At 39.2% G+C, this 27,254-nt stretch overlaps 2 protein-coding genes across 4 annotated transcripts in view; both read left to right on the forward strand.

Moving 5' to 3' along the window:
• The first annotated feature begins 267 nt into the window (after positions 1–267).
• On the forward strand, positions 268–19,363 carry pik3ap1 (phosphoinositide-3-kinase adaptor protein 1). The gene is made up of 17 exons (XM_088351351.1): positions 268–387; positions 7,277–7,696; positions 7,813–8,009; positions 9,572–9,713; positions 11,344–11,486; positions 11,570–11,699; positions 12,331–12,527; positions 12,600–12,747; positions 12,829–12,891; positions 12,947–13,168; positions 14,753–14,806; positions 14,955–15,148; positions 15,205–15,277; positions 15,350–15,517; positions 17,250–17,320; positions 17,399–17,499; positions 19,022–19,363. Exons 1-17 carry the CDS (start codon positions 357–359, stop codon positions 19,134–19,136), a joined length of 2,469 nt encoding a protein of 822 aa, XP_088207477.1. The 5' UTR covers positions 268–356; the 3' UTR covers positions 19,137–19,363.
• A 2,359-nt stretch (positions 19,364–21,722) lies between these two features.
• sorbs1 (sorbin and SH3 domain containing 1) overlaps positions 21,723–27,254 on the forward strand; it is a 90,748-nt gene continuing 85,216 nt past the window's right edge. For all 3 annotated transcript variants that reach the window (XM_088350859.1, XM_088350856.1, XM_088350858.1), the window contains exon 1: positions 21,723–21,848. The gene's annotated coding sequence lies outside the window, so the exon portion shown is untranslated. The remainder of the gene's footprint in view (positions 21,849–27,254) is intronic.

The raw sequence follows: 27,254 nt of genomic DNA on the forward strand, positions 1-27,254 counted from the left end.
CTTCCACGGAGGGTAATTTTATCAGACTGTTCAAATAATACCAGGCTGAATAGCTGGCCGTCACACATTTTTGGCTTACCAAATTGGGCCCACTTTCTGAAAAGTTTGAACACCCCCGGTTCAAACCATTGAGCCTACAGTGTATGCTACAGTATTTAGTCATAAATGTGATGTGCTTCTCATTTCTTCAACTGCTTTCAGGAAGTGGGGACAGGCGCTAAAATCAGGAAACTGAGTGTTGTTATTGATAGAGTGACCAGGGGCGAAAGCTAACCTATACTTATTTGGAGAAGGACACCAAAAATAATTATTTCCACAAAGTGTGATCCGTGTGGAGTGATTTTACACACGTAACCATGGAAGAGAAAATATGCTGCCTGGACTCAGGTAACTACTGACTTTTTACTACTGACATATGATGTAGAAATGTACTTAAATTTAATGACGAGAAACATGATTTTTATCGTGTTTTTTTCTTTCTTTTTTTAACACACTAAACAAAAGACAACAAAGGTAAAACAATTACAGTGTTGGGGATTATCTACCATGATCAAAGCATATTTAAAGTCTTCATTGTTAGGAAGTTGTATCCCTCATTTTTCTATAGTCGATCTATTTTTCTCATTTGTCCTCGAATTGGGTCTTCATTATCTTCTCCATTACAAATAATTCCTTTGCAGTGCACACCCGCTGCTCCATGGTGGGGAGATCTTGTTTTTACCATATTATCCTTTTTCTATCAGTTAGAATCCCCAAATAGAGCACCTTGAATGTTTTGGGTATCCGATATTCCACAATTGTCTTTAAAGCATTCCATAATTTCTCCCAGTAGTCTTATATTATTTTACAAAGTTAAAATATATGCATGTGGTCGACATCTATCTCTCCACATGCTCTCCAACATGGTTGCTGAACCCCTAAAAATCCTTTCCTAATGATGGGGGTAATTAAGATTTTGATAACGTTCTTCCAATTTAACAACTTTGTTGGTACTATGCCTTTCTCAGGTTAATTATTGGAAGTAGGGTCAAATTGACTCAGTGAACCAATAAAATAATCATTTTACTGGAAAATCGCAATGACCAAAAACGGTGAGCTATTTACTGAACAGGTCCGCAGGCACCTCAGCTGTCTTTAGGGGGAACCCTGCTGCCCACGTGCACCATGTTGGAGACCCCTGCTATAGGTCATAGCTATCAAAAGCTGTGATGTTTAAAACAAACCAAACTAGTTGCTTCCTCTGGCCGATAGAGGCCAGAAAAGGATATGCTCTCAACTTTAGTAGGCGCAACCTAGTAGTTTCATCTGACATAGTCAAATCTTATCACCCGTACAGAGCTAAAACTTTTCTTTCGTATTTATTTTTTAATCATTTTAAACCAGTACGACTGTCAGGACCAGAACGGAATCAGGACCCAAATGCGTAGCGTTAACCACAAGTTTATTGATAGAAAGAGGAAGGGCAGCGCCCGCGATTCGGTGCTCGCTGGACGCAAGAAGCAAGCCGCTCACACAATCGGATCGTGATCTGAATACGGTAGTGGATCTTCTGGAGCGGGCGATGGCGGTGTCAAGGACGGAAAAAACAGGTCGATAGCTGGGACAGGAGAGGAAAAACGTGGTTGGGATCAATAACGGGTCGTAAGCCGGGATGGGAGAGCAAACGTGGTCGGGGTCAAAAACAGGTCGTAGCTGGAGACAAACGGGAATGGACCTGTGGAAAAAACGGGTGCAAAGAGCGTGACCGACGGGAGTTAAAGTCAAAGTGCTTGCCTTGTTGCAACAGAGTTTCGCTGACGGACTGACAACAGGTGAGTGAAAGGACTGGGCTTAAAAAGGACAGGGAACCAATTAGGTAGCCCGCGGCGGCTGGCGCCAAACGATCGGGCACAGGTGATCCAAATCAGTCATCATGACAACGACAATAAGGCAAACATAATATTTGTTATAACTTCAACTTGAGTTTGTATAGCGTGGTGAGTTTGTGCAGGAGTAAAACGGCATTCACTAAACTGTTGAAATAAACCATTAAATGCCAAACATGGAAATTATGTTTTCCCTTTGTTTGTGAATAAATGAGTTATGCTTAGAAAAGACCCCCTAACATCCGTGATTATAATATATAGGATAGGCAACTAAAGTAGACTGAATGATAAATACTAATACTGAAAAACTACATTAGGCTAAACATTTTAAGTTGATTTTCTCTTACTGATCCGGCCTGCCTGAAAACAGAATACCTGGATCCGACCCCAGGGCCAAACTGAGTTTGATATCCCTGTTATAGCGTGAATGCCAACTACATGCCAACAAACACGTACATGTATAAGAAATTGTTTCAAACATTTTTTTTTCTTTTATTGGACCTTTCAAAAATGTTTAATAGCTAATGTAAACATTTGTATCGCTTATTGTTGTTTAAATAATTGAGTGCCATTGACATATGTTCACGTCATTTCTGTTTTTTGTTTTATTTTCGCATTGCCAAAAAAGTGAGTTTTGAGGGTAGCAGAATTTGGGTGGTCAGGCGACAATAAGTTCCAGAGCTGGGGGGCAGAGCGTCTGAAAGCTCTGCTACCCATGGAGCTGACGCGGGGTGGCAGTATAGTGAAATGGAGGGAGGAAAATGATCTAAGGGTGCAGAATGGCGTGGCAGTGTGAAGGAGGTTGGAGAGGTAGGGAGATGCAAAGTTATGAATGGACATGTAGGTGTAGAGCAGGATTTTGTAATTGATTCTATGGTAGATTGGGAGCTGGTGGAGTTGCTGAAGGACAGAGGTGATGTGATGGCGAGAGGGTGCTTTGGTGATGATGTGTGCAGCAGAGTTATGGAACAGCTGAAGTTTATTGATAGACATCTGAAGTAAGATTTTAGTCACAACTGGGCCTCCCACACTCTCTCAATCGCTGAATAGAGGAAGCAAAGCAACACAAAAAAGTGAGGGCTACTCAATGTGCGGACAAAAATCTAATCAACGCCATCTAGTGACGATTTATGACACAGATATCATCCCCAGGGGCTTGATTCTTACTGATCGGCAGCGCCAAAGCCTTTTTAATAGTTTTTTAAAAAAAATTCTTGGAAATTTATTTTTATGTTTTGGCACTCAGGGACAATGCTTATGAAAATGTATTTATATGTTATGGCACTGAATGAGGTTTGAAAAAAAAAGGCATTTTTTCCATCTCTCCTTAATATTTCAACCTACATGCCAGTTGCCTCCATCTGTTGATGGCGCCCCAAGGTCCATTAGCAAATAGGTGTCAACTTTGTGCGATGACTCCAACTGACTTCCTTTCCCAGTTAGCAAGCGCAGAGGTGAACTTGACCTGATTAAACACTTTAATGAGTTTCAACGAAATGACTCCCACTCCTGTTGACACAGCGCAGTGTTTGCACAATTCCTTGTGGAACGGAGCTCTGAAATAGCTTAACAGTTTGGACATTCAGGCCGCAACCGCGCTCACCTTGACATTCTGCAGCCGGACAGATGCTACCTTGTCGGTTGTTACCACGATAAACAAGACATGGAAATGGAGCTCATAATATCGCCTGTGTATCATTATTAGCATAACATTTATGATGATTGCTATGGAGTTTACATGGTTTGGCTAGATCAGAGTGATTTACGCAAATAAATATTAAAGTTTTAAGAGATGACATGTGTGGCATGCTTTTCACATGAAAAAAAAGCATTTAGGAGTAGTGTTTAGTTACAGGTTAGATATGATTTACGCCCGGGACAGGTTCCAACCCATTGGACGTGAAGCCAGTATAATGGCGCCATCTGCTGCCTAAACAATAAACACTGTATTTATTCATGTATAACGCACATTTATTTTATTAACTTATTATAAGAACTCAAAATTTGGGTGCACATTATACACAGGGTTCTATGTTAAATTATACATTGTAAATTCTATATTGGCATGTTCAAAGTGTATGTCCAAATAAATTATTGCAATCATTAAACAATGTCCGCACTTGCATGCTTACAATCGCTGCATTGCTCCCTGTGCGTTTCAAGATCAATTTTAAGTTTTTTTTTTTACCCGTTTTTAAATGTCCAAATGGTCTTGGGCCATCCTATCTGTCTGATTTGCTTTTATAATAAGAGCCCTCGAGGCCATCGGCTGCAAACCCTATCAGTTTGGATAATCCAACCAACAGGTCCCTTTCCTCACACGGCTAGTCTGTGCCATGCCATAATAATATTGTATCTCTATTACTATTATTTTTGTTCTTATTGTATTTCAACCATTGTGTGCGCATGCATACCTGTCAACCTCCCTTACAAAATGTTGTATTTTTCCTTACAAAATACAAAATAATCTTACACCATATTCTTTTTTCAAACGTGTTTATTTATGTAGTTTAACATGTTATATTGTACATGTGTTTCGTTATATCATATATATTGTTAACTACCATTTTGTTGTGAGATACTGAGTTGCTCGACATGAGTGAGGTTTATTATAAAAAAAAGTTCAAAAATTAAGTAGCTTGGATGTTCACTGTAGAAGGAAAAAATACATGCAAATATAATTAAGAAGAAGAATACATTTTCTTATTCAAATTATGAATTCATTTTCTGCATTAAATCATTATTGGTAATATACTGATTAAAGGGATAACAACAAACCTGTCTTTTTTCATTTTCTCCTTTTATACTTCCTTTTTTCCCTAACTTCTTTATACAACAATAATGATTCGTAATATGATGTATCAAAGCAAGTGAGCCGTTTGAGAGCCAGCTCTCTTTAATGAGTTGAGCCGAAAAAGCCGGTTCTTTAAAAAGAGGCGGACTTCCTTCCACTACATAACTACCACATGAAATCCGAGGCAGCAGATGCATGCGCACAGTAGCATCCAACCGCTCGCTTCGTTTGCAACGGAAAAAAAAAACGATACCGGGATAGAGGCTACCGCGGCGAACTCGTTTGACTTGATTTATTTGTCGTTTCGTCATAGTCGGTGTATACCGGATGGTACCCATCTCATCTCATCTCATTAGCTACACCGCTTATCCTCAGTAGGGTCGCGGGGGTGCTGGAGCCCATCCCAGCAATCATTAGGCAGTGGGCAGGGGACACCCTGAACTGGTTGCCAGGCAATCGCAGGGCACACGGGGACAGACAACTCACTCGCTCATTCACACCTAGGGACAATTTGGACCGGCCAATTTACCTGAAATGCATGTTTTTGGAATGTGGGAGGAAACCGGAGTGCCCGGAGGAAACCCACGCAAGCACGGGGAGAACATACAAACTCCACACAGGAAGTCTGGAGCTGGATTTGAACCCACGCAGGAGGTTCCCAAGACATGAACTGTGCCGCACATGCGCTAACCACTGCGCCGCCGTGCTGCCCACCGGATGGTACCCATAATTGACAAATTTGCGTTTTTCCGTACAAATTTCTTGTACGTCGTACACGTCTTAAAATGTATAATAAATGTACGGCAAAAACGTACAGGTTGACAGGTATGTGCATGTGTATAAGTTGTTTTGGGTTTTCTGGAGGGGGTGGTTTTGCCTAAAAAGAGCTTTGCAAATAAATGACATTTTGACTTGAATTGAGAAAAAGTGACAACATATTATAGCAAATTTAAATTAAATATTAAGGATTAGTGGTAGATTGCTGAGCCGACTGACTGTAAAATTTTCGTGTGTGTTGCCAGGCTGATACGTGATGCAATCAGAGATATATAATATGTAATAAAAACGAGTTGAGTTGGAAAAACAAACATCTGCGGTCAAAACTGGGATGTTACCTGTGTATACTTTTAATATACACTTACTAATACTGTTATTTTCACAAATAAATAAAATGAGACTTTAGAACAGTGGTTTTATTCCTTTTTTAGTTTCGTACCCATTGTGAATTTATTTTCCAGACAAGTATCATTAACCGGCTCAAAAATGTTAGGTTGTAAATATTCAAAATAATAATATTAATAATAAAGTGTCATGCTTCCTCATTACATTCACCTGTGCCCGCTCGTTTGGCGCCAGCTGCTGCTGGCTACCTGATTGGTTCCCCGTCCTACTTAAGCTCAGTCCTTTCACTCGCCTGTTGTCAGTCCGTCAGCGAACCTCTGTTTCTACAAGGCAAGCATTTTGACTCTGAATCCCGTCGGTCACGCTTTTCCACCCGTTTTCCACCCGTCCGTTCCTGATTTCTCCGTTTGACCACGTTCTGCTCTCCTGTCCCGGCTATTGACCTGTTTTTCCGTCTACTACACTACAATATCCCGCTCCGGAAGATCCACTTCCGCATTCGGAACATGTTCCGATTCTGTGAGTGGCTTGCTTCCCGCGCCCAGCGACCACCGGATCGCGGGCGCTGCCTTTCCTCTATATCTTAATAAACTTGGGGAATACGTTATGCGATTGGGTCTACCATTTGTTCTGGTTCTGACATAAAGATACTTGGAAATATACATAAACAGTGTTAATTTGGTATCTAAATTGACTAAAAGCAAAAAAAAAAAGAAGGCTTTCTTCATTTTCCTCATGTTGAGGTTTTTGAGTTTTTCCTCATGTAGGTTTTAGATCAGGGGATGGTGTAATAATAGTCTGTAGTTTTTAATAATCTGTGGTCTGTGCAGCACTACGAGACTCTTTGTGATTAAGGGCCAAACAAATAAACATGACTTGACTTGACTATATGGAAGAAAAATATCATAAAATAATTAAAACACCAAAAGTTCAGGTGGAAAATATAGTTCAACAATCATAATAATGAAACTATTCTTGTTTTAGTGTCAAATAGATTGTTCTCAATTAAATGATTTAATTTTAATCAAACAATTCAAATGAGAATTACTTAAATTATATATGCTTTTTTTTTAAATAGCTCAGTTTTGCTGATTTGTGATCTTTTCGCATGATACCATTGCCACCCTTTTTTAGTTTTAGACATTGTTCTTGTGCGTACGTGCTTGTGCATTTTTGGCACTCATTCCCAGTTGTACTACCCTATACAGCAACATCTAGAGGTCAACAATTACACTGTGTCCTTTTAAGGGGTGTTTTGCATTTTGGGGGTGACATTCACGGTCTTATTGTTTGTCATTTGCATATTCCTCCCTTCTTTTACTGGGTTTTGCAATTTTCCCTAATACGGGATGGAATTCAATTTTTTTCATGCCCAAACGAAGCAGCTCCCCTTGTTGAGATGCACAAATTCTTTGACACTAAGAAGCGGAAATGTAATTATTTGGGTCCAAGAGTCTAATAATAACTTCTTATTAATGTACAATTTCATCTACAGATTACACATCCCTCTCAACAAACGATCTTATAATACTGCACACTCCTGAGGCACACGAATGGGCGGCATATCTGCAAAACATCCTGCACAAGTCCTCCGAAAAGTTCCACAAGACATCCATTTTACTCCATACCATTGGCACAGCTGATATCCACGTATTTGAACATTTCCAAAGCACTAAATGCGTCGTGCTGCTCCTCACAGGATGTTTTACAGACTTGCTCTCCGAGCAAGAGCTGAAATATACTCTTCGGCCACTACTCCAGCCATCCAGCAGAGTGGTGGCGTTATTGTGTGGTGTGACTGAAGAAGATGTTCTCTCCTGTGATGGTTTCGAGGATTGGCCCAGATGGAGGAAATTGCAAGCTGAGGATGAACCTTCCACTTACGTCTCCGCTATTTTGGAGACGATCGCAAACAGTAGGCTAGCTTGATCCACAGTGAAATTGTGCCTTTACAGATAACATTAATTGTTGTTGATAAAAAAGGATTATGCACACTATTTAACAATGATTTTCACTCCAAAAATCAAACAGGTGTACTCCAGGCAGAACATGCCACCAAATGCAAAACCTCAAAGCAGCTGCATGAAACAGAGGAAGTGAAGTCAGGAGAGTGTCGACATGCCACCTTGAAGGATGGTGAGCACGCAACCACAACTGGTTTTATTAGCAAGAAGATGAGTCCACACAAGAACTGCTTGACAGTACAACCAAACAGACTTCAGTGTGGAGTAAGCGAATGTTGCTATTACACAGTTGTGGGACGTGTATTTTCCCTCCCAGGTCTTCAGTAGTGCAACGTCTAAATCTATCCAACCCTCAATAACTATCTTATGGCTGTAAAACATTTAGTGCAGCTACAGCTGCGACACGTATAAAAATGCATCAATAATAACCTCGTGAAGGTGCACTGTTATTAAGGGATAAAAATCCTTTTTAATTGTGCACAAAATCCATCATCCGTTCTTTCCCAATGAAGATTTTAATTACTGTCGTACAGATTACCCATGCATTTCATTTCCAAGAGCTTCTTCTCATTTGCATTAAAGCTAATGCTGAAAGTCGAGCCTTTTATTTCATATTTCTGCCATGGGGCTGAAAATGTCCAATCCTAAAAGCAGTGGACATGGGGATACAATGTTTTTCATCACCTTTTACTTCTGATACAGCTCCCTAGACAATCACAATTTAGGGAACTGTTAACATTTCGTTACGCCTTCTAGAAGGCCAAGTTACTGCCAACTTGAAATCTGATTGGCTAACCCAACATCCACACTATATTTATGCCTTGGGGCCTGCAGAACTGATTGTGAAAGCCTAAGTGTAGATTTCTGACATTTGCTCAAGTAATAGCTGAAATCGGTTTTGTTATATATGGAAGCACACAAAAGGCATAAAATATAAAGAAAAACTGTGAGGTTTGTTCATCTTGAGTCTCCGTAGTTTGTAGTCCACCTCGTGCTTTTGAGCACTTGTTTTCGGTTGCACAACACAATAAAGCAACATCCATTGCTCAAATAATAACCACTGTCCTTTCAAAGTGTATTATCTGATGTTACATTACAACTTATTATATTATATACTATTAAAAAAACTGGAAAGATATGGCATCAGGGGAGTGGCTTTGAAATGGATTCAAAGTTATTTGACGGGGAGGAAGCAATATGTAAAAATGGGAGAGTTTTCATCTGAATATTTGGACATCTGTTGTGGAGTACTTTATTTTTATTGATATTATCACTGGTGCCGCAGTGACATTATGCGCATTATGACGTTGAGGGATGGGTATTGCGAAGATTAGTGTATAAAATATGTGATTATTGTAACTTATAATTATTGATATCTGACCTATGTAATAAGTATATCCATGAGATTTTGTTGTATTGTACACAAGAGGGAGCTATCTATAAAATGTATTTAATAGGGAAGATAAAGGGGTAGGAAAAATAAGCATCTGCTTCTGACTACCCCTTTTCGAACATTTTGTGGGACATTATTTCGTTGTTGACTCATTGTTTTTGTCCTGTTTTTATTTTTATGTTCGAAATAAAATTTTCATTCATTCATTCATTCATTCATTATTCTACTTTGTGTTATGTATTCATTTCGCATTGTGTGGCATTATTATGTTTTATGCTGTTATTTCATATCTTTTTTACACAATTATAAAAGAAACTTTGCATACGCACAAAGGAACCATCTAGTATGAAAGTAGTTTAGTTTCAATTGCCCCCTGTTTGTGCAAGCCACTGTGCTCTAATTTTTTATTGATCAAATTCTTTTTGTTGTTCAGGTGCAAGAAAGCATCTTTATCATCTTTACAGATTTGGTGGCTGATCTCCCATCACCAGAAGTTGAGTTTTTGGAAAATGACACATCTAAAACAGTTCCTTGCACTCTTGTAAATGAGTACACCTTAAGTCTCACTGCACCCGGTAAGTCTCCCACGAATCAAATAACATTTCCAACTTTTCACTCAGTGTTTCAAAATTAGTAATCGTTGATGTCTTTAGCCGTCAGTAGATTGAAAAAGGTTGTAGGTTAGGCGTAATGTATTGCTAAAAAAATAATACTTTCATTTCATGAACTACTATTTATTTAAACCGGGGCATGTGTAGAGTTTTTATCTTGCGTTTAGAAGAAAATTGTGTTAAGATTTCAGAGTGAAACGATTGCAGTTTACTCAGAGTTCAAAAGAAGACGGTGATCATTAACTATGAATTAAAAATCAGGCTCATAATTTGAATAATCTACACATGACACGTATTTACTATTTCGGTCAAGAATAAACTCACAAATTGATTGATACAACACGTTAACCATATTTTTTCAACAGTTAACTCAATAATTCAAACACAACAACAACAACAATAAAAACTACATATAAACCATTACATTTCTTTTCCAAAGTTAAATTGAGTAATTGGAAACTGGGGGTTTATTTAGTGTTGGGATAGTGGTTGATGGCTTGGGCGAAATGAAAATAAAGTCCAAAGAAAATAAGAATATGATGGATGGATGGATGAATGGATGGATGGATGGATGAGTCTGTCGGTCAATCTTCTGATTTTAAAATTCATTGCAAACTTGTGTTTGATCGACTGATTGATTGACATTTTATTTTTGCGCCCAGATCATCAAACACAAGGTTACAATGAATTCAAAATCAGCAGCGTCGATCTTCGTCCCGTCTCATTGACCATCTAAATACTTTTCACATTAATCAAATCATTTAATTTAATTTCTATAACAAGGTATCATATGTAGCAGCACGGCGGCTGAATGGATAGTGCGTCCGCGGTACAGTTCTTAGATCATGGGATCAAACCTTCCTGTGTGGAGTTTGCATGTTCTCCCTGTGCCCGCGTGGGTTTCCTCTGGGCACTCCGGTTTCCTCCCACATTCCAAAAACATGCATGTCGGGTTATTTGGCCGTCCCAAAATGTCCATAAGTGTGAATGAGCATGTGAGTTGTCTGTCCCTGTGTGTCCTGCGACTGGCCAGCAACCAGTTCAGGGTGTCCCCTGCCCACTGCCTGAGGATGGCTGAGGTGGGCCCCGGCACCCCTGCGACCCTGCTGAGGATAAGCGGTGCAGATAATGGATGGATTGATGGATGGATGGGTATTATATGTAACATGCAGTGTGAAAAGCATCTTTCTCGATTGAGATACGGTCAAATGATGATAATTTAAGATGTATTCATGCAGGCATATGCAACTTAATCCGCCTAACTCTACCATAACAACATTTGTTCTTGTGCAGCGAGGTAGCGAGGGAAGCTTCTCGACACCTACTTTGTGTGCTATGATTCAGGCCTTTGCTATTTGCACAGTAATGTGTGCATTTTCTTATCTCACCACTAGATAGCACCAATTATTAAACACTTTAAATTTGAATGTAATATTTCAGCAGCAAATTTTGTTTTCTTAAATGAATGAATATACAATTTACAGATATTTCTCAGAACAAATATTTTTTAGAATGACCAAAAATTATAATGTTCTCAACATGCATTCCGTATTATTGTAACACAATTAATCTGATTTTCTATTTTTAATTCTAGAAATGCCTGCGGGAGTGGTGTCACTCACTTTGTGCTCCCACCAATTACGGATAAGCTTGAAGTGTGTGACATATTACACTAATATGGGAGAAGTTGGTCGCTTTCTGGAAAATGCTGCTGACCCAATTAATTTTCTCTGCCAGGTGCCACAATAACTTATGTATAGAATCCCATTACCTTTTCAAATGTTTTGTCATTCCTTTTGTTTTGTTTTGGTTTTGTCCAGGCTTTCAATGTGATGTCAAATTCAATTGAGGTTTTGGACAACATATTAACTGACACAATCAAATCGAGGACGCCAACATGTCTTCAGTTGTTTGGGATCCAACAGATAGAGGAGAATAATATGGCAGCGTGTGAGTGAAGCAAACTAATCATTGATTATAAGTTTGGAAGGATCTTTGGAAATCAATCCTGTAATAATAACAACTTTGATAGTCAGTCTGGAATGTCATGCTACCATCCCAGTAAGTACAATAGATGTCAAAATATTAAGGTTAATAAATGTGTAACATTGTAAATAAGTCATTAAAGGTGGAGTGCGGCATTTGAAAACGAATGGCTGAAATAATGACTTTAAGCAAGGAAATGGCAGCGTAACATATGATTTGCGTGCATTTCGTAGACGCGCTCAAATAAACTCTTATTATTTCATGTTTTTGGGGGTTTGTAACACCCCAAGCAGGCCTGATAAAAGTAACATAAAAGGAGATAGGTGCAATGGAAAATAAAGCATAAGGGCTCTTTGAACTCAGTTGGGAATTGTTAACACATACTTAATAGAGAAAATACTCAACATTCAAATCTTTAAGGACATCTCAAACTGCACTCCACATTTAAGTTTAAGGTGTCCTTTAAAAGTTAAAAGTCTGTAGTTGAAACGAGAAAATGTATTGTGCTGTCTTGATAGAGCTCTTGTTCAACGCAGTCTTCCTCTTGACTACGGAATCCCTTAATTTTAAAGCTAACATGCGCTGCATCCTTTAGACAAGCGCAATGAGGAACTCCCAACGTTGCTCCACTTTGCAGCCAAGTATGGCCTACAGAAGTTGACCAACTTCCTCCTCCAGATTCCTGGGGCCCTGCAAGCTTACAGTGTGATGAACAAAAATGGAGATTATCCAAACACGCTGGCTGAAAAGAGTGGATTCTCACATCTTCGGCAGTTCATTGATGAATTTGTTGTAAGTCCATTAATTAGATTGGATGTTAATGTTAATACTTGACTAGATCTTATTTCCCAACACACGGAGCAGGCAGAAGATATGCTCGAAGCTGGCAATGAAGATCTAGGTGAGAGTGTGGAAGACTATGAGGAGATGTCCTCCAACAGAAACTCTGTTTGTCCCCAGGACATGTATGAGTCAGTGCTGGAGATAAACCCAGAGTATTCAGATGACCTATGTAATTACAATCTTCTTTTGATATTTTATGTTGATGCTAGCAAAAATTTGGGAAATGATCTTGTCACTATTTCGTTCCCAGATGAAAAGATGAATGCCATAACAGAAAACCAAGACGAAGCTATGTTGAGGACATTTTTTCAAGGTAAACAGTTGCGGTGTTGTCAAATGCATGTGACATTTGTTCATTTTATTTCTAGGAAAACGACACAACAATCCCATCCAAGATGAAAAGGTGCAATTTCAAAGTGAGGAAACAGAAAACACTGGGCCAATCAAACAGACTGATTTTGACAGTGATCAATGCAGTCTTTCAAGAAAAGGCATTTATGATACTTTGGATGAGGGATATGCGGCAGTCCTAATCCCGAGACCCAAAATTGGGCCAGAGCCTGAAAGGAACGTGAACTACATTTCAAGAGGTACTTTGCATTCGGTCATTATAATGATACTATCCTACAAAAGTAACCCAAATTGTGTCAAAAGCTTACAGATCCTTCAAGTCCATTCAATTGTTTTTGATCAGCCCTTAATCACAGAGAGTCTCAAAGGGCTGCACAGGCCACAATTACAACAAATCCCTGATATAAAAGGAAGAACTAAAAAAAAAAGCTCAAGCATGGTGAAACCTAAACCTTGCAATGCGGTCAGACAATAGGTAGTCCCCCTTCCAGTATGACTAGGCTGCAATGGATGTTGCATTGGCACCGATAGAAAAAAAATAGTCAACATCAACTAAAATTATGCAAAAAAAAAAATCAAATACAGAAACATCAATTTGGTTAGATTTTCTTGATTGGTTTGCACAAATCCATCCTTTTTTAAACACAACTGCTGTTGTCTTAAGTTTAGTTTTTGTATTTGGTTTAAAATAATAAAATACATTTAAAAAGATCCAACATTTTGCAGGATTTAAGATCCCCCTTAGAAACATTCAGTTTATGTTGATATTCGCAGAAACATAAATAAAAAATTGGCAATGTTTTGTAGTATTTATGAACACATTGTATTTATTTTATCCATCTATCCATTATCTGCACCGCTTATCCTCGGGTCGCGGGGGTGCTGGAGCCCATTCCAGCTATCCTCGGGCAGTGGGCAGGGAACACCCTGAACTGGTTGCCAGCCAGTCGCAGGGCGCACAGAGATGGGAAACTCACTCGTTCACTCACACCTAGGGACTATTTGGATCGACCAATTAACCTGACATGCATGTTTTTGGAATGTGGGAGGAAACCGGAGTGCCTATAGGAAACACACGCAAGCACGGGGAGAACATGCAAACTCTACACAGGAAGGTTCAATATCATGACCTCAGAATGAAATGAAATGATCTGCATTTATATAGCGCTTTTCAAGTCAAGACTTCCCAAAGCGCTTTACAGTGTGCTTCACATTTCCCAATAGCGGCCGTGCAGCCATATAATGCGCTAACCTTCTTATTGGGGGTATTAGGGGTTCAGTGTCTTACCCAAGGACACTTCGACATGTAACACGGAGGTTGCTCTAAACTAGATCGTCCCAATTTAAAGTTGTTAAGCTTTAAGTTAAAAGTCCCTAATATTTTGGCGATGATATCAAATAGTGGAGAAAGGACAACATTTTTGCGTGGTTCAAGTTCAAATACCGGTAATAATTTGGGCTCAGGACTACAGAATTGTATCTAAAATAAAATTGTGGGATCAAAAGGCCCAATTTGTAATGAGGGTTTAAATACAGTATTTTTTCAGCAGTTAAAAGAAAAAGATCAAATTTTTCATTCCAAAAACAATTTAAGGGGTTGTGTTGATGTTTCATTTTGTACAGGAGGACTACATTTTTAGGATCGTTTCTAAAAAGAATATATATTTTTAAATGATTATTGGGGGGGGCTGTCTTTTTTTTTGCATAACAATGCAAATTAACCCAAGAAATGTATTGTTCCACTGGAGACTCAATGCAGTTTATGTTTGACCCAAATGTTTTTCGACTGTACTGTGATTATGCTAACCCTTCTCTTTTGACAGTATTTTCAGACAAAATTATGTTCCAAAATGAAAGCATGGAAATCTATCAAGAAGGTAAACATCAAGTCCACACCCTTACAATTGATACTTGACCTTTATTGCATCATTGGCACTGAATGAGATCAAAATGACAAATTAATCAAACAATGTTTATGTTTACATGCCATTCTACACTCATTAGAGAGTATCATTTTCTACTCAGTTCTTCCAGCAACAGAACCCCCTACACCTGCCTATGATTGTTTTGCTGGGGTGAAGACTCCAGGTCAGAGACAGCTTATTACCCTGCAAGAGAGGGTCAAAGTGGGAGAAATGACTGTGGATGAAGCAGTTCAGGAATTCCGAATTTGGCGGCTGGATCATGAAAACAGAGCAAGCTCAGTGCGCTTCCAGCAGGTAGAAGCTCCGATACATCACCAAATGCTATCATACCAGTATGTCTGTTTTCTCAGGATAATTTGAGAAGATTAAGAGAAAGCATCAACAGGCGTCACAATGAGAAAGAAAAAGCAGGAAGGGAACTTGGTAACGGGCTTTTTTTGCTAAGGTCAAGGTCTTGTCTAAACTGACCTTATGATTCTGCATGTTTCCCCTCAGACTATGAGATAAGTGCTCCACTACAGAGAAACTCCTTCCGGGGTGTTACTGTCACATTGGACAGTACCATACAAGACAAATCTCCGAGATTGGACCCCTCATACTCCTCAGCAAACCATCCTATCCAAAGAGGAACCTGGAAGACAGGAAGCACCTCTAGTACATCCAGTGAGTTTACTTAATTTATCTCATGTGACAGTAGAATAACAAAATACTAGAAAAGGAAAGGATGAAGAGATATGCGCTAGGTTTGCTCGCTTTCCGCTCAGTTTGGCGCAAAAGCAAACAGGAATTGCAAAGAACTCTGATATTGTAAACCAAATTTTCTTGTCAGATTGTTTTTTGAGATTTTGCAAAAATGTAATGGAAACCCTTTTTCTGCTGGTGACGACTAATGTGAGTCGGAGGTTCACACGAGCAATCGGATTTATAGGAGCGAAAAAGAGTATCAGATCAAGAGGGGAAAGAAAATGGCTTAAATGACGTAGTATTCAGTTCCAAGTTCGAGTAAACAAAAGAACGGAAATATCAAGACTTTTGTCCAATTTTTAAGCTACTGACATTTCATTGGAGCGATCACACAGCGCAATAAAGTTAAGTGAACAATAAGAAAAGCCAGCTCATTGTTTGAGTCAGTACCTTTGTCTTTGGCTTAATTTCCGAGTAGCAGCTGCAGAAGATGTAAGTAAAATATACAGTATGTTAAATCACCGTGGAGTTTTCCAGGCCGCCACCTTCTACACTTTGTTGTTGGTGGTCACCTCCTTTGTGCAAGTGTGTGTACTCATGCTAAACAACTGATATATATTCATAGAACTTCGGCCATTCCCACAGACTTTCAACGGTCAGGAAACAAAAAGAGTTAAAATAGACATGTAGTATTGTGACACTCCATGACTCCCTCCCCATCATCTCAGAAAAAGGCACAAAATAAGATTTAGCGGGGTGAGGGTGTGTGTGGGTCTGCTAGCATGTAGTATTCACCTGATTTGCCAGGCTATGTTCCTTCACCAGAGGCAAACTCTCACTGAAGTCAGTGTCTATCTTCCATCCATCCATTTTCTGCACTGCTTGTCCTCACTAGGGTCACAGGACCCCATCCTAGCTCCCTACGGGCTGTGGGCACACAAAACTGGTTGCCAGGCAGTCGCAATACAGAGGGAGACACTCACACTCGCTCAATCACACCCAGGGACACTTTGCACTGGCCAATCAATCTAACCTTTTGGAACATAGGTAGAAACGTGAGTGCCCGGAAGAAACCCCAAAAAGCTCAGGGAGAAAATGCGGTTGCTGGAATTGAACCCTGGACCTCTGCACTGTGGGGCTATGCATCAACCACCTATCCGCCATGCCGCCCATTGTCTATCTTGAGAGACTAAAGGATACATGACAATGGGATGAACATAACCATAGGCAATAGCATCTATCATCTGAATAGTCGGAGGGGTTTACACTCAATCCTGGTAGGCGCTGGTGTGGTTGAAGAGCCAAGCATGCACGAAACCCATATCGAAAGGGTTAAGAGCTGTCACCCAGGACCTGACCGGGGGGACGCCCCTCTCACGCCCCAAAAAAACAACTCCATGAGGTCTCAGCAGCATCAGGCCACCCATACCTACCCAAGGCAGCAGCGCCCGCTTGATAAACAGCCCTGGGATGGAGCCTGGCTGACCAACAAGGCCCCATGCTACCCCCAACGACTGCATCCCCCCTCTCGTTCCATCTCATCCTTCTATTTTCTGATCTTCCTCTGTCAGGAGGTAACCCTTACACGATTATATGGAGTTTTAATTAAAGGGCAGACGAATCACACTTCAAACTACTACAAGTGGAAATCATTGTAGATCGATATCATAACAGACATTACCAACGAGTGTATATCTACTTTTGCCACAAGGTACTGAGAGCAACCGATTCAGCACTAATAGCAATCAAAGCTGCAGCAGTGGGACTGAGCCAGAATTAGAAGTAAGCCTAAAAAGCATTTTAAAATATACTTTTATACCACCACCATCTCATTTTATGAGTACTTTGACTTTGTCCAAGGACTCATTCGAAAACCTCCCCCCACCACCACCGCGACCTCCGCGGACGACTGAGGCCGCCCCGCTAATTCCGCCCAGGATTCCTGCACGCAGTCGACAAAGGTCAGTCTGTCAATGAACTTATGGACAGGAAAAAGAATGTGATGGTCAACACAACGATATGACATTGGATACTCCTAAAATATACGAGGAGTTGGAGAATGTACACCATCTGTACGTGTTGGGTCACACAGGCCCAAGAAAAAATGGAACTTGATATATACTGGTTTGCTTAAAGGCCTCCCGTTGTCTGAGAATACCTTTGATGTGCTTAGTTGGGTTGAGGTCAGGGCGTTTGTGTATACAGTATATGTACACTTCGTGCTGGTTGTCTGTGAGTAGTTAGAGGTAGAACAATTCAGTGGTATTCCACTAGATGGCAGAAAATTCAAAGAATATGAGCTTATCCAGCCACAATCAGTATAGTTTATCAATGAAGGCTTAGCTGCATCATCTGACAGTGGAAAATGTGCAGTTTTTTATTGTTGTTGGTTGTGTTTTTTTTTTTTACTTTTTTTTTTTTTAGTGGAGCTAACATTCATAATTTGGGAGCTAGGTATAAAGTTTAATTTCCACAGAAGTTAGATAAAGTCAGGGAGAGCAATTACAGATAGTTATGACATTTTGGTTTGAAGGATAATGTTTGAGCAATTATGCCAGAAAATCTATGTAAAATAAAATGTTGAGAAGACAGAAATGGCATTCAAGCACCAATAAGGAAACAAAACAAGATGGTATCACAATATTTATTCCTTTATTTATTTCGTTAGTTTGTTAGTCAGTCAGTCCGTCCGTCCGTCTATCCGCCAGTTAGTTAGTTAGTTAGTTAGTTAGTTAGTTAGTTAGTTAGTTAGTTAGTTAGTTAGTTAGTTAGTTAGTTAGTTAGTTAGTTTTTGAGTATTTTATTTGGACACAGCAAAAAAAAGAAGAAACGACAATTCTCATTTTATTTTAGACAAAAATAATACATGAATGTTACATAGTTAGTTAAGGTTGGTCGGTTGGTTGGTTGGTGGGCTGGTTGGTGGGTTGGTTGGTGGGTTGGTTGGTTGGTTAGTTGGTTGGTTAGTAGCATATGTTTCCTTATTTGTAGTATTCTCTGAATTATTAGTTATAGCAATACCAGTGATGGTGGTAGTTGTCGTACTAATAGCAGTATTCTTTGCTATTATCTAAAGTTTGTTTCAACAACAGAAATTGTTTATGTTTGTTTTTATTTTCTGAATTGTGGGACTTTATAAATAACGTTGCGTTTACTTTATTGTAAAAAAATATTGCAGTAAACTTTTCTGAAACTTGGTATTGTAAAGTTTGGGAAAAGCAAGCTCATGAACTTATTATTTTGTTGATTTTATATCATTTTTGAAAATACAATAAAATACTGTATTGAGAAGTTCAAAAAACAGTATTTATACTTCCAAACAATTGTTTGTGTATTCAAACACCCAAGATAGATCATCCATAGAGCCCAGATTTGGAGATTCGAACGTTGCATTCTGATTTACAGCAAAATTTGTTCGATATTAATAAAGTTTTGCATACACAAACTTGATATTGCTTACGCATGTGCCATCTTGTCTTCTAGCACCCCAGAGAAGATGCTGCACGAACGTTATGCCCCCTGTCCAATCCGAGTGCTCCCTCAAAAGCCTCAAAGACCCATCAGATCTGCGCCGCCAATTCCACGTCGACTGCGCTGACGAAACAAACCTGGAGTTCTTTTGTTTAATCTGGATTTAATTTGGGTTTTTATTTGTAATATGAGGGACATCGCTTTTGACAATAGTACTGTACTTAATGTGTAGGAAACATGTATTGATTTTGATAGTGGTTCTTTTGTATAATAACTCAGCTTACTCAAACCTTAATTTAAATGAACATTGTATGAGAAATCAAACTGCTTTTAAAGAAGTTATTGTATTGGAAATGTGATGAATCCCTATTCAATGAAACTTGAAAATGCAACCTTTCTGAGAGTCAATGTTATAAGGCTAGATCAAGGCGAAAGATATGTATTCGAAAAGATATATTTATATATATATATATATATATATATATATATATATATATATATATATATATATATATATATATATATATATATATATATATATATATATATATAAATATATGTATACAAAGCTTAGGTCTTAGAAGGTTAAATATATAATTAGTGTTAAAGTTGAAAATTGTATTTTTTAAAGGAACAGTATGGTGTATTGTGTGGTTCAACTGAAATTGAGTGCTACAATGCACAAGAAAGAATACAGACTGAGGAGTCTCAAACTGCCCAAAACCATACCATTTTATTTCTCTTTTTTCCCAGCCTTTTACAAGTGTTTTGTTTTTAGGGGGTAGCGGTAGCGGCAAGATAGCTGACAATCATGGCAGCTCCCTCTATGTGAGCCTCATGTTGTGTACAATAAATGCAAATTACTTGAACTATGAGTATTTTTTTTAAAAAGTACCAGGTTTCTTGCGGGCACTACATTGGAGACACCTGGTTTAACTTGTCGGATAAAATCTCAAAACAGTTGAAGTCATAAGTTAAAATCAAATGATATAAAATACACTACGCTATTTAAATTCCATCTGACGTAATTGTAGAAAAAAAATGACTGTCAAGGTTAAAAGTTGAGATTGTATTAAGGTAAAGTGAGAAACACTCTGAGTCAGGTAATGATGTTGGGTAGCTCTTTCATCGGAGGTACATACCACCTGAGCTTTCCCCTAAATCTGGTTCCAAGGTCGGCTCAGAGAGGAATCACACACATCTGATAACTACTGGCGCATTTATTCAAAACACAGGCATAAAACAACACCTCTGATTGGCTTAAACAAGATCACATGATTACATGAAACGCATCTGATGGCATAAACAAAATCACATGATCACATGGAGCGATATACTGTTGGTCGCTAGATGACATGCAAGCACAATAAATGAACGGTAAGAAAACTGAAACTTTTGTAACTTAAAAGAACAAAGTTACCGTAAAATCAAGAGAGTATATCAGGGGAGCCAAGCTTGTGACCAGACTTCCCGGCACTAAAGTGAAGAATACCTTGATTAATAGTAAGTAGGCCCCAAGATCAGATTCAGATTCAGATTCAGATCTACTTTATTGTCATTCTAGTACACGTGTATACAGAACGAAATGTCGATGCATCTGACCCCCACAGTTTCCTTGAATGTACAGATATAAATAATGTTGTATTGTATTTTGGCTACGTATAGTATTTTACCATAGTTCCGATAGTGCAAGAAGAGTAGCTAACCAGATGCGCAAAATGGGCAGTCAGGTTAACAAGTCAGGTACACAGTAACATTAACACTGTAACAATAACGCTGTAATTACAATAGTGCAGAGAGCAATGTGCAGGAGTGGCAAGCTATAAAAAAAACTGCCAGTAGTGCAAAAGTCAGATTAGCAGCCGTTTAGATTTAAGTTAACTATATGTTAGATTGACCATTTAACAGTCTAATGGCCAGGGGGACTAGACTATTGCGGAGCCTGGTGGTCCTGCACCGCACACTGCAGTACCTCTTCCCAGAGGCTAGCAGAGTGAACAGTCCATGATGGGGGTGAGAGGGGTCCCCGGTAATGTTTTTAGCATGGGATAGGCAGTGCTTCTGGCCAATGTCCTGAATGGAGGGAAGTGTAGTCCCGATTATTTTCTCTGCTGTCCTCGTTACCCTCCTAACACTACCCCAGTCGGTAGCGCTGCAGCCTCCACACCACACAGAGATACAGCTGGTCAGGATACTCTCTATGGTGCCCCTGTAGAATGTAATGAGGGAGGGTGGGGGCAGGTGGGCTCTTCTCATCCTCCGCAGGAAGTACAGGCGCTGCTGTGCCCTCTTAACCAGTGATGCAGTGTTTACGGACCAGGTGAGTTTGTTTGTAATGTGCACCCCTAGGAACTTGATGATACAATTATTGTAAGAATACAAACAGCACCTGGCTTTGGCTGCCTTGAAAACACTTGTAGTATAGAATCAAAACACCTTTGAGTATGAAAACATAAAAAGGCACAATCAAACCATAATTTCCCCCACAATGACATCAGTGGTTCCATGAGAACTTTGGCGAATAGGGGATCTGTAAACCATCTGTTTAGTAGTAATTGTCTTAATGAATCTAAAGGAAATTGAAACAGATACGACACTTACTACCACTTCCGAATTGCACTTTCACAAAAAAATGGCAATTTCGCTGCATGCTTTTGTTGTGAAGGGCTGCTGATTTTGCTGCAGCTTGACGCAGCCGAGGCTTTTGTTGAGTGTCTGGGTGCGCGCGCGCGTCCGCATGTGCGCGCCCAAAGGACAGTGTTTGACAAGCTGAAACCATCCGAGCACAGTGCGACGCGCACAAGGCACCACAACACTGGATTATTCGCAGAAAACACAGGTAAGACGCTTTTTCCACGTTTTATTTTGTTTGTGTTGATGTTAATGAGTTACCTTGGCAACCTCACTCTTTTAATGACACTTGACTTTGACGGGACAGTTGCTGATGCTGCAGCAGGGTTTCCATCTATTAATTGTCAATGGAGTTGATTTGAGCAAAGCCAAGCGTTTTCTGTTGTTTTGGGGTCATTCATTGCGGCAAAAGGAAATTTTTAACAGTGCAGCAAGCGGAGACTGAAGTGCCGCATGGCCAGCAGCTAAAGCCCCTCTATGACTTTATTGCCCACCGTCTGCATTAATGACGGACTGGATTTATTACTACCTTTTCTTTTTTTTTTTTTTTTTTGCACATGGGGCTTTTGTTACAGGCTTGGATGCTAATTGGATATTTCGCATAAACTGTAATTGGGTATTTTTAATAGTTGAATTTGCACCTCATTTTGCTTCTAACAATTCCCGTTTTAAGCGAACGCAATCATTTCCCACATTTATTTGTTTATTGTACTTGTGTTATGGTCTAGAAAAGCTGAGTAAAGTTCGTTAACCATTGACCATTGAACTGAACCAGTACGTTATATAGTTGAAGCTATAGAGTAGTTGCTATGAGTAAAAGTAGTTCTTGGGATACTTTTTATGTTTCGCTCGATTTTCAGTTTTTTTCGGACTTTTACTCACTAAAAAGTTTCAACCCAGTAAAATTATGGCATGTGATAGGAATTTGTCCTCATCCAAAGAATATTTTTTTTGTATTAAAAATATTACAAAACATTATTTTACTATAGGAAAAATCAAATAAATAATTAGTTTTTTCATTAAAAAATATTCAAATCGCGGTAAAATAGTTGACCTTATGTACTTAGTATTTGGAAGATAGTTTTGGAAAACACAGTACTATTGAACATTTCTGAAATAAGAATATATTATTGAATAATAAAGAAATATATTAATGAGGGCGTATTTATTTTTGTATTCATGTGTTCATTGATATGATTTTTTTTTCTTTAAAAATGTTTTATAAAAGATACTTTTACAATAATTAAAAAAATATATTTATAACAATATAAGAGTGTCTATGTGTTAATTCATGTGCACATATATATATATATATATATATATATATATATATATATATATATATATATGTTTTTTTTTTGTTTTTTTTTTTTTATGTCAGACAAACATTCCAAATTGTCCATAGGTGTGAATGTCAGGGTATATTATTATTATTATAGTCTAAAAGTGCCCTGCAATTGGCTGGTGATATAGTGATATAGACCCCTCGTAACTCCGTGCTTATCCCTTAAACTTCTTCGCAGATTTTGAGTTTAATGTTCTTTATTGCCATTGATTCCACCGTCATTGTGGGAAGAGAAAGCACACGGCCAGTGCTGCATGGGGCAGATTGAATGTGCGTGTATTGGATGGGCGTGACTATTTGCGTACGCGACTGTGATAGGCTGCTGTATTCTGTCAGTCAAACAGCTGGGGGTTGGCATGCGCAGTCTACGTCTCCAGAATCCCAAAAAACTGGCATTTAGCGCCTCTTTAAATTCAAAATAGATTTATCAATTAAATTGGACTCTGGTGAAAGTCAGAAGAACGCAAAGAAAAGTTGATCACCATGAGCTGCTCCTTAGATTGTTGTTGGGTCCGGGAATCGAATGAGGCGTCGTCGGGAGAGAAAGCAATAGCGAGGCAGAAGGTCCGGCCTATTGCTCAACTAAGCTAACAACCCTCACAAGCTACCCCTGTGGAGCCTTATTTCAGTCACGCCAGATCCATTAACCATAAAATAAATGACCTGGAGCTACAAGTAGTGGGAAACCGGAACATTTAGGATACTTGTATTTTAACCATCAGGGAGACTTGGCTCAACTAGAGGACACCAGATGCTAGAGCAGTTAGCCAGTCCCTTTCTAAATTACTTTCTTACTCTGAAAGTAAAAGCCCTACAAAGATCTATAATTGCGAATTTGTTATCGTCTTATACTCTCAATCAAGCCCAAATTGAAGACATTTTAGCAAAAATCCATGGATTCTCTGAATTTGTGAAAAGGAACCACCCTGAAATAGTGTTGACAAATCCGGCTATCGCTACGTCTGCCTCGCGCATTTCCGACAGATTATCAAAAGCTAGCAAAATCAGATGTCATTGGATCAGTTTTTCAACGAAGGCGAGGCAAAAAAGTAAATGATTATTTTTATGATTCCTTTTTTGTTCATTTATATATATGAAACGGAAAATGTCCTGGAGAAATCAACCAATTCACAGAGTTTAAACTGGAGTTTGTGTACGTCACTTGTCTTTGCACTCCAAGTCCCACAGTGCTTTGCAGGAGAAAATATCCCAGATGAGAGAAACTGCACGTGCGCACAAGCAATCGGATTTCTCGAATGCGTATACGTGCACGAGTACTCGGAAAATGAAAGGAGTAACCCGATCTTTGCAATCGGAATACAAACAGTCAGACTAAGACCTGAATCGGATCCCTGTGCTTGTTTAAATTGCCTTAGATCATTGGAATACTGGCAATAGTTGGTTTCTAATCGGACTATTGCCTGCCTTTAAATGTAGCCAGTGTTATGTTCGTCTAATGGGAGTCACCTCCTCTTATTGACACAGGCGACCCGAATGTTTAACATCGGGGTCTAGCGGGACAAAGAACAGCATGTGACATGGACAGGGACATAAGTCAAGTCGGAGTTTATTTGTTTTGTTACATGCATATACTCTATTTTCAGTGCCTAGTGAAAGTATTGGGCCACCAACAACTTATAGTCCTATTGCCTCGTTTCAGGCTTCAAACTTAAAGCTATACCACTAAAAATGTTTTTTTTAACAATCCCCAAAATGTGTGACACATTCTTCAAGTGGATCAAACTTAATCTTATATCATATTTAAAACAAAGAAAATGAAATGTAGGTGCAAAAATGTTGCCTTCCTGTTCTCTCACTCCAGAAGTTCCCGATGACTTTTGACTGATCTATCATTCATTATCTGAGCTGCTTATTCTCAGTAGGGTCGCGGGTGTGCTGGAGCCCATCTCAGCTATCTTCATGCTGTGGGGGACACCATGAACTAGAAGCCAGCCAGTCGCAAGGCACACAGAGACAGACAACTCACTCGCCCACTCACACCTAGGGAGAATTTCACCCAGCCAATTAACCTGAAATGCATATTTTTGGAATGTGGGAGGAAACCGGAGTGCACGAAGGAAACCCACGCAAGCACGGGAAGACATGCAAACCCCGCACATGAAGGCTAGCAGCTGGATTTCAACCCATGACCACAGAACTGTGGCACGGACGCTCTAACCACTCAGCCTGACTCATCCAATGTTTACTTAAATGACTTACAATGACAAGAGGCCTGTAAAGGAAAACACTTAAGGACAGACAGCATTATCAAGACCAAAGAAAACACCAGGCAGTCCAACAGTTAACGTTGTGGCAAAGTTTAAAGCAGGAATGGGATACAAGACGATTTTGTAACATTTACAAATCTCCCAGAGCAAATTGTGAGCAATAATATCAGAATAGAAAGAACCTAAGACCACTGCAAACCTACCAAGACCTGGCAGTCCCTCTAAACTTTAGGATAAAACAAGGAGAAAACTAATCAGAGAATAAACCAAGAGGCCCATGAACACATTCGATAACATGCAGTCATGCACAGCCGAAGTGGGACAGTCTGTGGATAAGACAAATATTAGTCATGCTCTACAGGGAAGAGTGGCAAGAAGAAAGCCCTTTCTAAACGAATACCATAAAAAGGCCTGTTTGAAAGAAGAAGTCACATAGGAGACATCAAAAACATATGGAACAATGTGCTCTGGTCAGATGAGACCAAAATTAAACTTTTGGCAATGAATGCAAAGCTTTACATTTGAGTGACATCGCGCATCACCCTGAATACACCACCCCCATTGTCAAACATGGTGGTGGGAGCATAATGCTCTAGGGTTGCTTTTCCTCAGCCGGGACTAGGAAAATGGTTTGCGTTGATGGGAAGATGGAAGGAGACAAATACAAGGCGATTCTGACAGGAAATCTGTTGGAGTTTGCAAGAGACCTGAAAATGGGGCGCAGGTTCAGCTTCAAATAGGACAATGACCCCAAACATGAAGCCAAATCTACCTGGGAATGGTTTAAAACTAACATTATAAAGGTGTTAAAATGGCCAAGCCAAAGTCCAGACCTTCATTCCATAGAGCACAGGCGGGCCGCGGGCTGAATCAGGCCCGCCAAGGATTTTAATCCGGCAAAGCATCTGTAGTAGCATCTCTGTCTCTCTCTTTCTCTCTCTCTCTCTCTCTTTTTTCTCTCAATTTTTTTTCTTTTTGTTGCTCTCTTTCTCTCTCTTTCTTTGTTTTTGTTTTTTTCTCTTTCCTTCTCACTCTGTCTCTTTCTGTCCCTTTTTTTCTATCCCCCTCCCTCTCTCTCTCTCTCTCTCTCTCTCTCTCATTTTGTCTCTATTTTTTATTTCTTTTTCTTGTTCTCTTTTTCTCTCTCTTTATTATTCTCTCTTTATTTCTCTCTAACTATAGCTCTTTCTCTTTATTTCTTTCTCTATCTCATTTCTGTGTCTTATTATGTCTCCCATGTTCTCTCTCTCTCTTTAAATTTCTCATTCCTTTTCTCCCCTTTTCTCCCTCTCTCATTCTTTCTTTCTTTCCTTTTAAACCTGCAAGTCCAAAGATTTTGTCTTTTAGCATGTGGCTCTCTCATCTTTCTCTCTTTCCTATTCTCTCTCTTTCTTTCTTTCTTTCTTTCTTTCTTTCTTTCTTTCTTTCTTTCTTTCTTTCTTTCTTTCTTTCTTTCTTTCTTTCTCTCTTTTTTTCTTTCTTTCTCTCTTTCTTTCTTTCTGTCTTTCTTTGTTTCTGTCTTTCTTTCTCTCAATACTTCTAGTCCAGCCCCCATGAGATTTTTCTTATTAGCATATGGCCCCCAGCTCAAATTAGCTGACACCTCTGTTGTAGAGCATTTGTGAAACCATCACCATTAAAATCTTAAGGAATTTGAGCTGTTTTGTAAGGAAGAATGGGCAAATATTTCTGTTTCAAGACGTGCCCTACTTGTAGAGACATACCCCAAAAGATTTGTGGCTGTAATCGCAGCAAAAAGAGGTCGCACGAAGTATTAACTCAAAGGGGTCAATATTTTTGCAATGTTTACTTTTCAATGTTGTATTGGTTAGCACAATAGAAATTGTTGAAAAAATGTTTCTTTTCACGATCGTGATTCTTAAAAATTAGACTTTTTCAAGTTACTGTATTTGTCAAATTTAAATTGGTAGCACGTCTCATTCATTTGGTCACTGTTTCCCACCGTCTCATTCATAGTCTTGGGACTAGATTGTAGCTTTCAGTCCAAGTGATGTGCGCAACATGACACTACACAGGCTTG

This window comes from Urocampus carinirostris, chromosome 13 (genome assembly GCF_059441175.1).
Source record: "Urocampus carinirostris isolate Australia breed hairy pipefish chromosome 13, RoL_Ucar_1.0, whole genome shotgun sequence".
NCBI lineage: Eukaryota > Metazoa > Chordata > Actinopteri > Syngnathiformes > Syngnathidae > Urocampus > Urocampus carinirostris.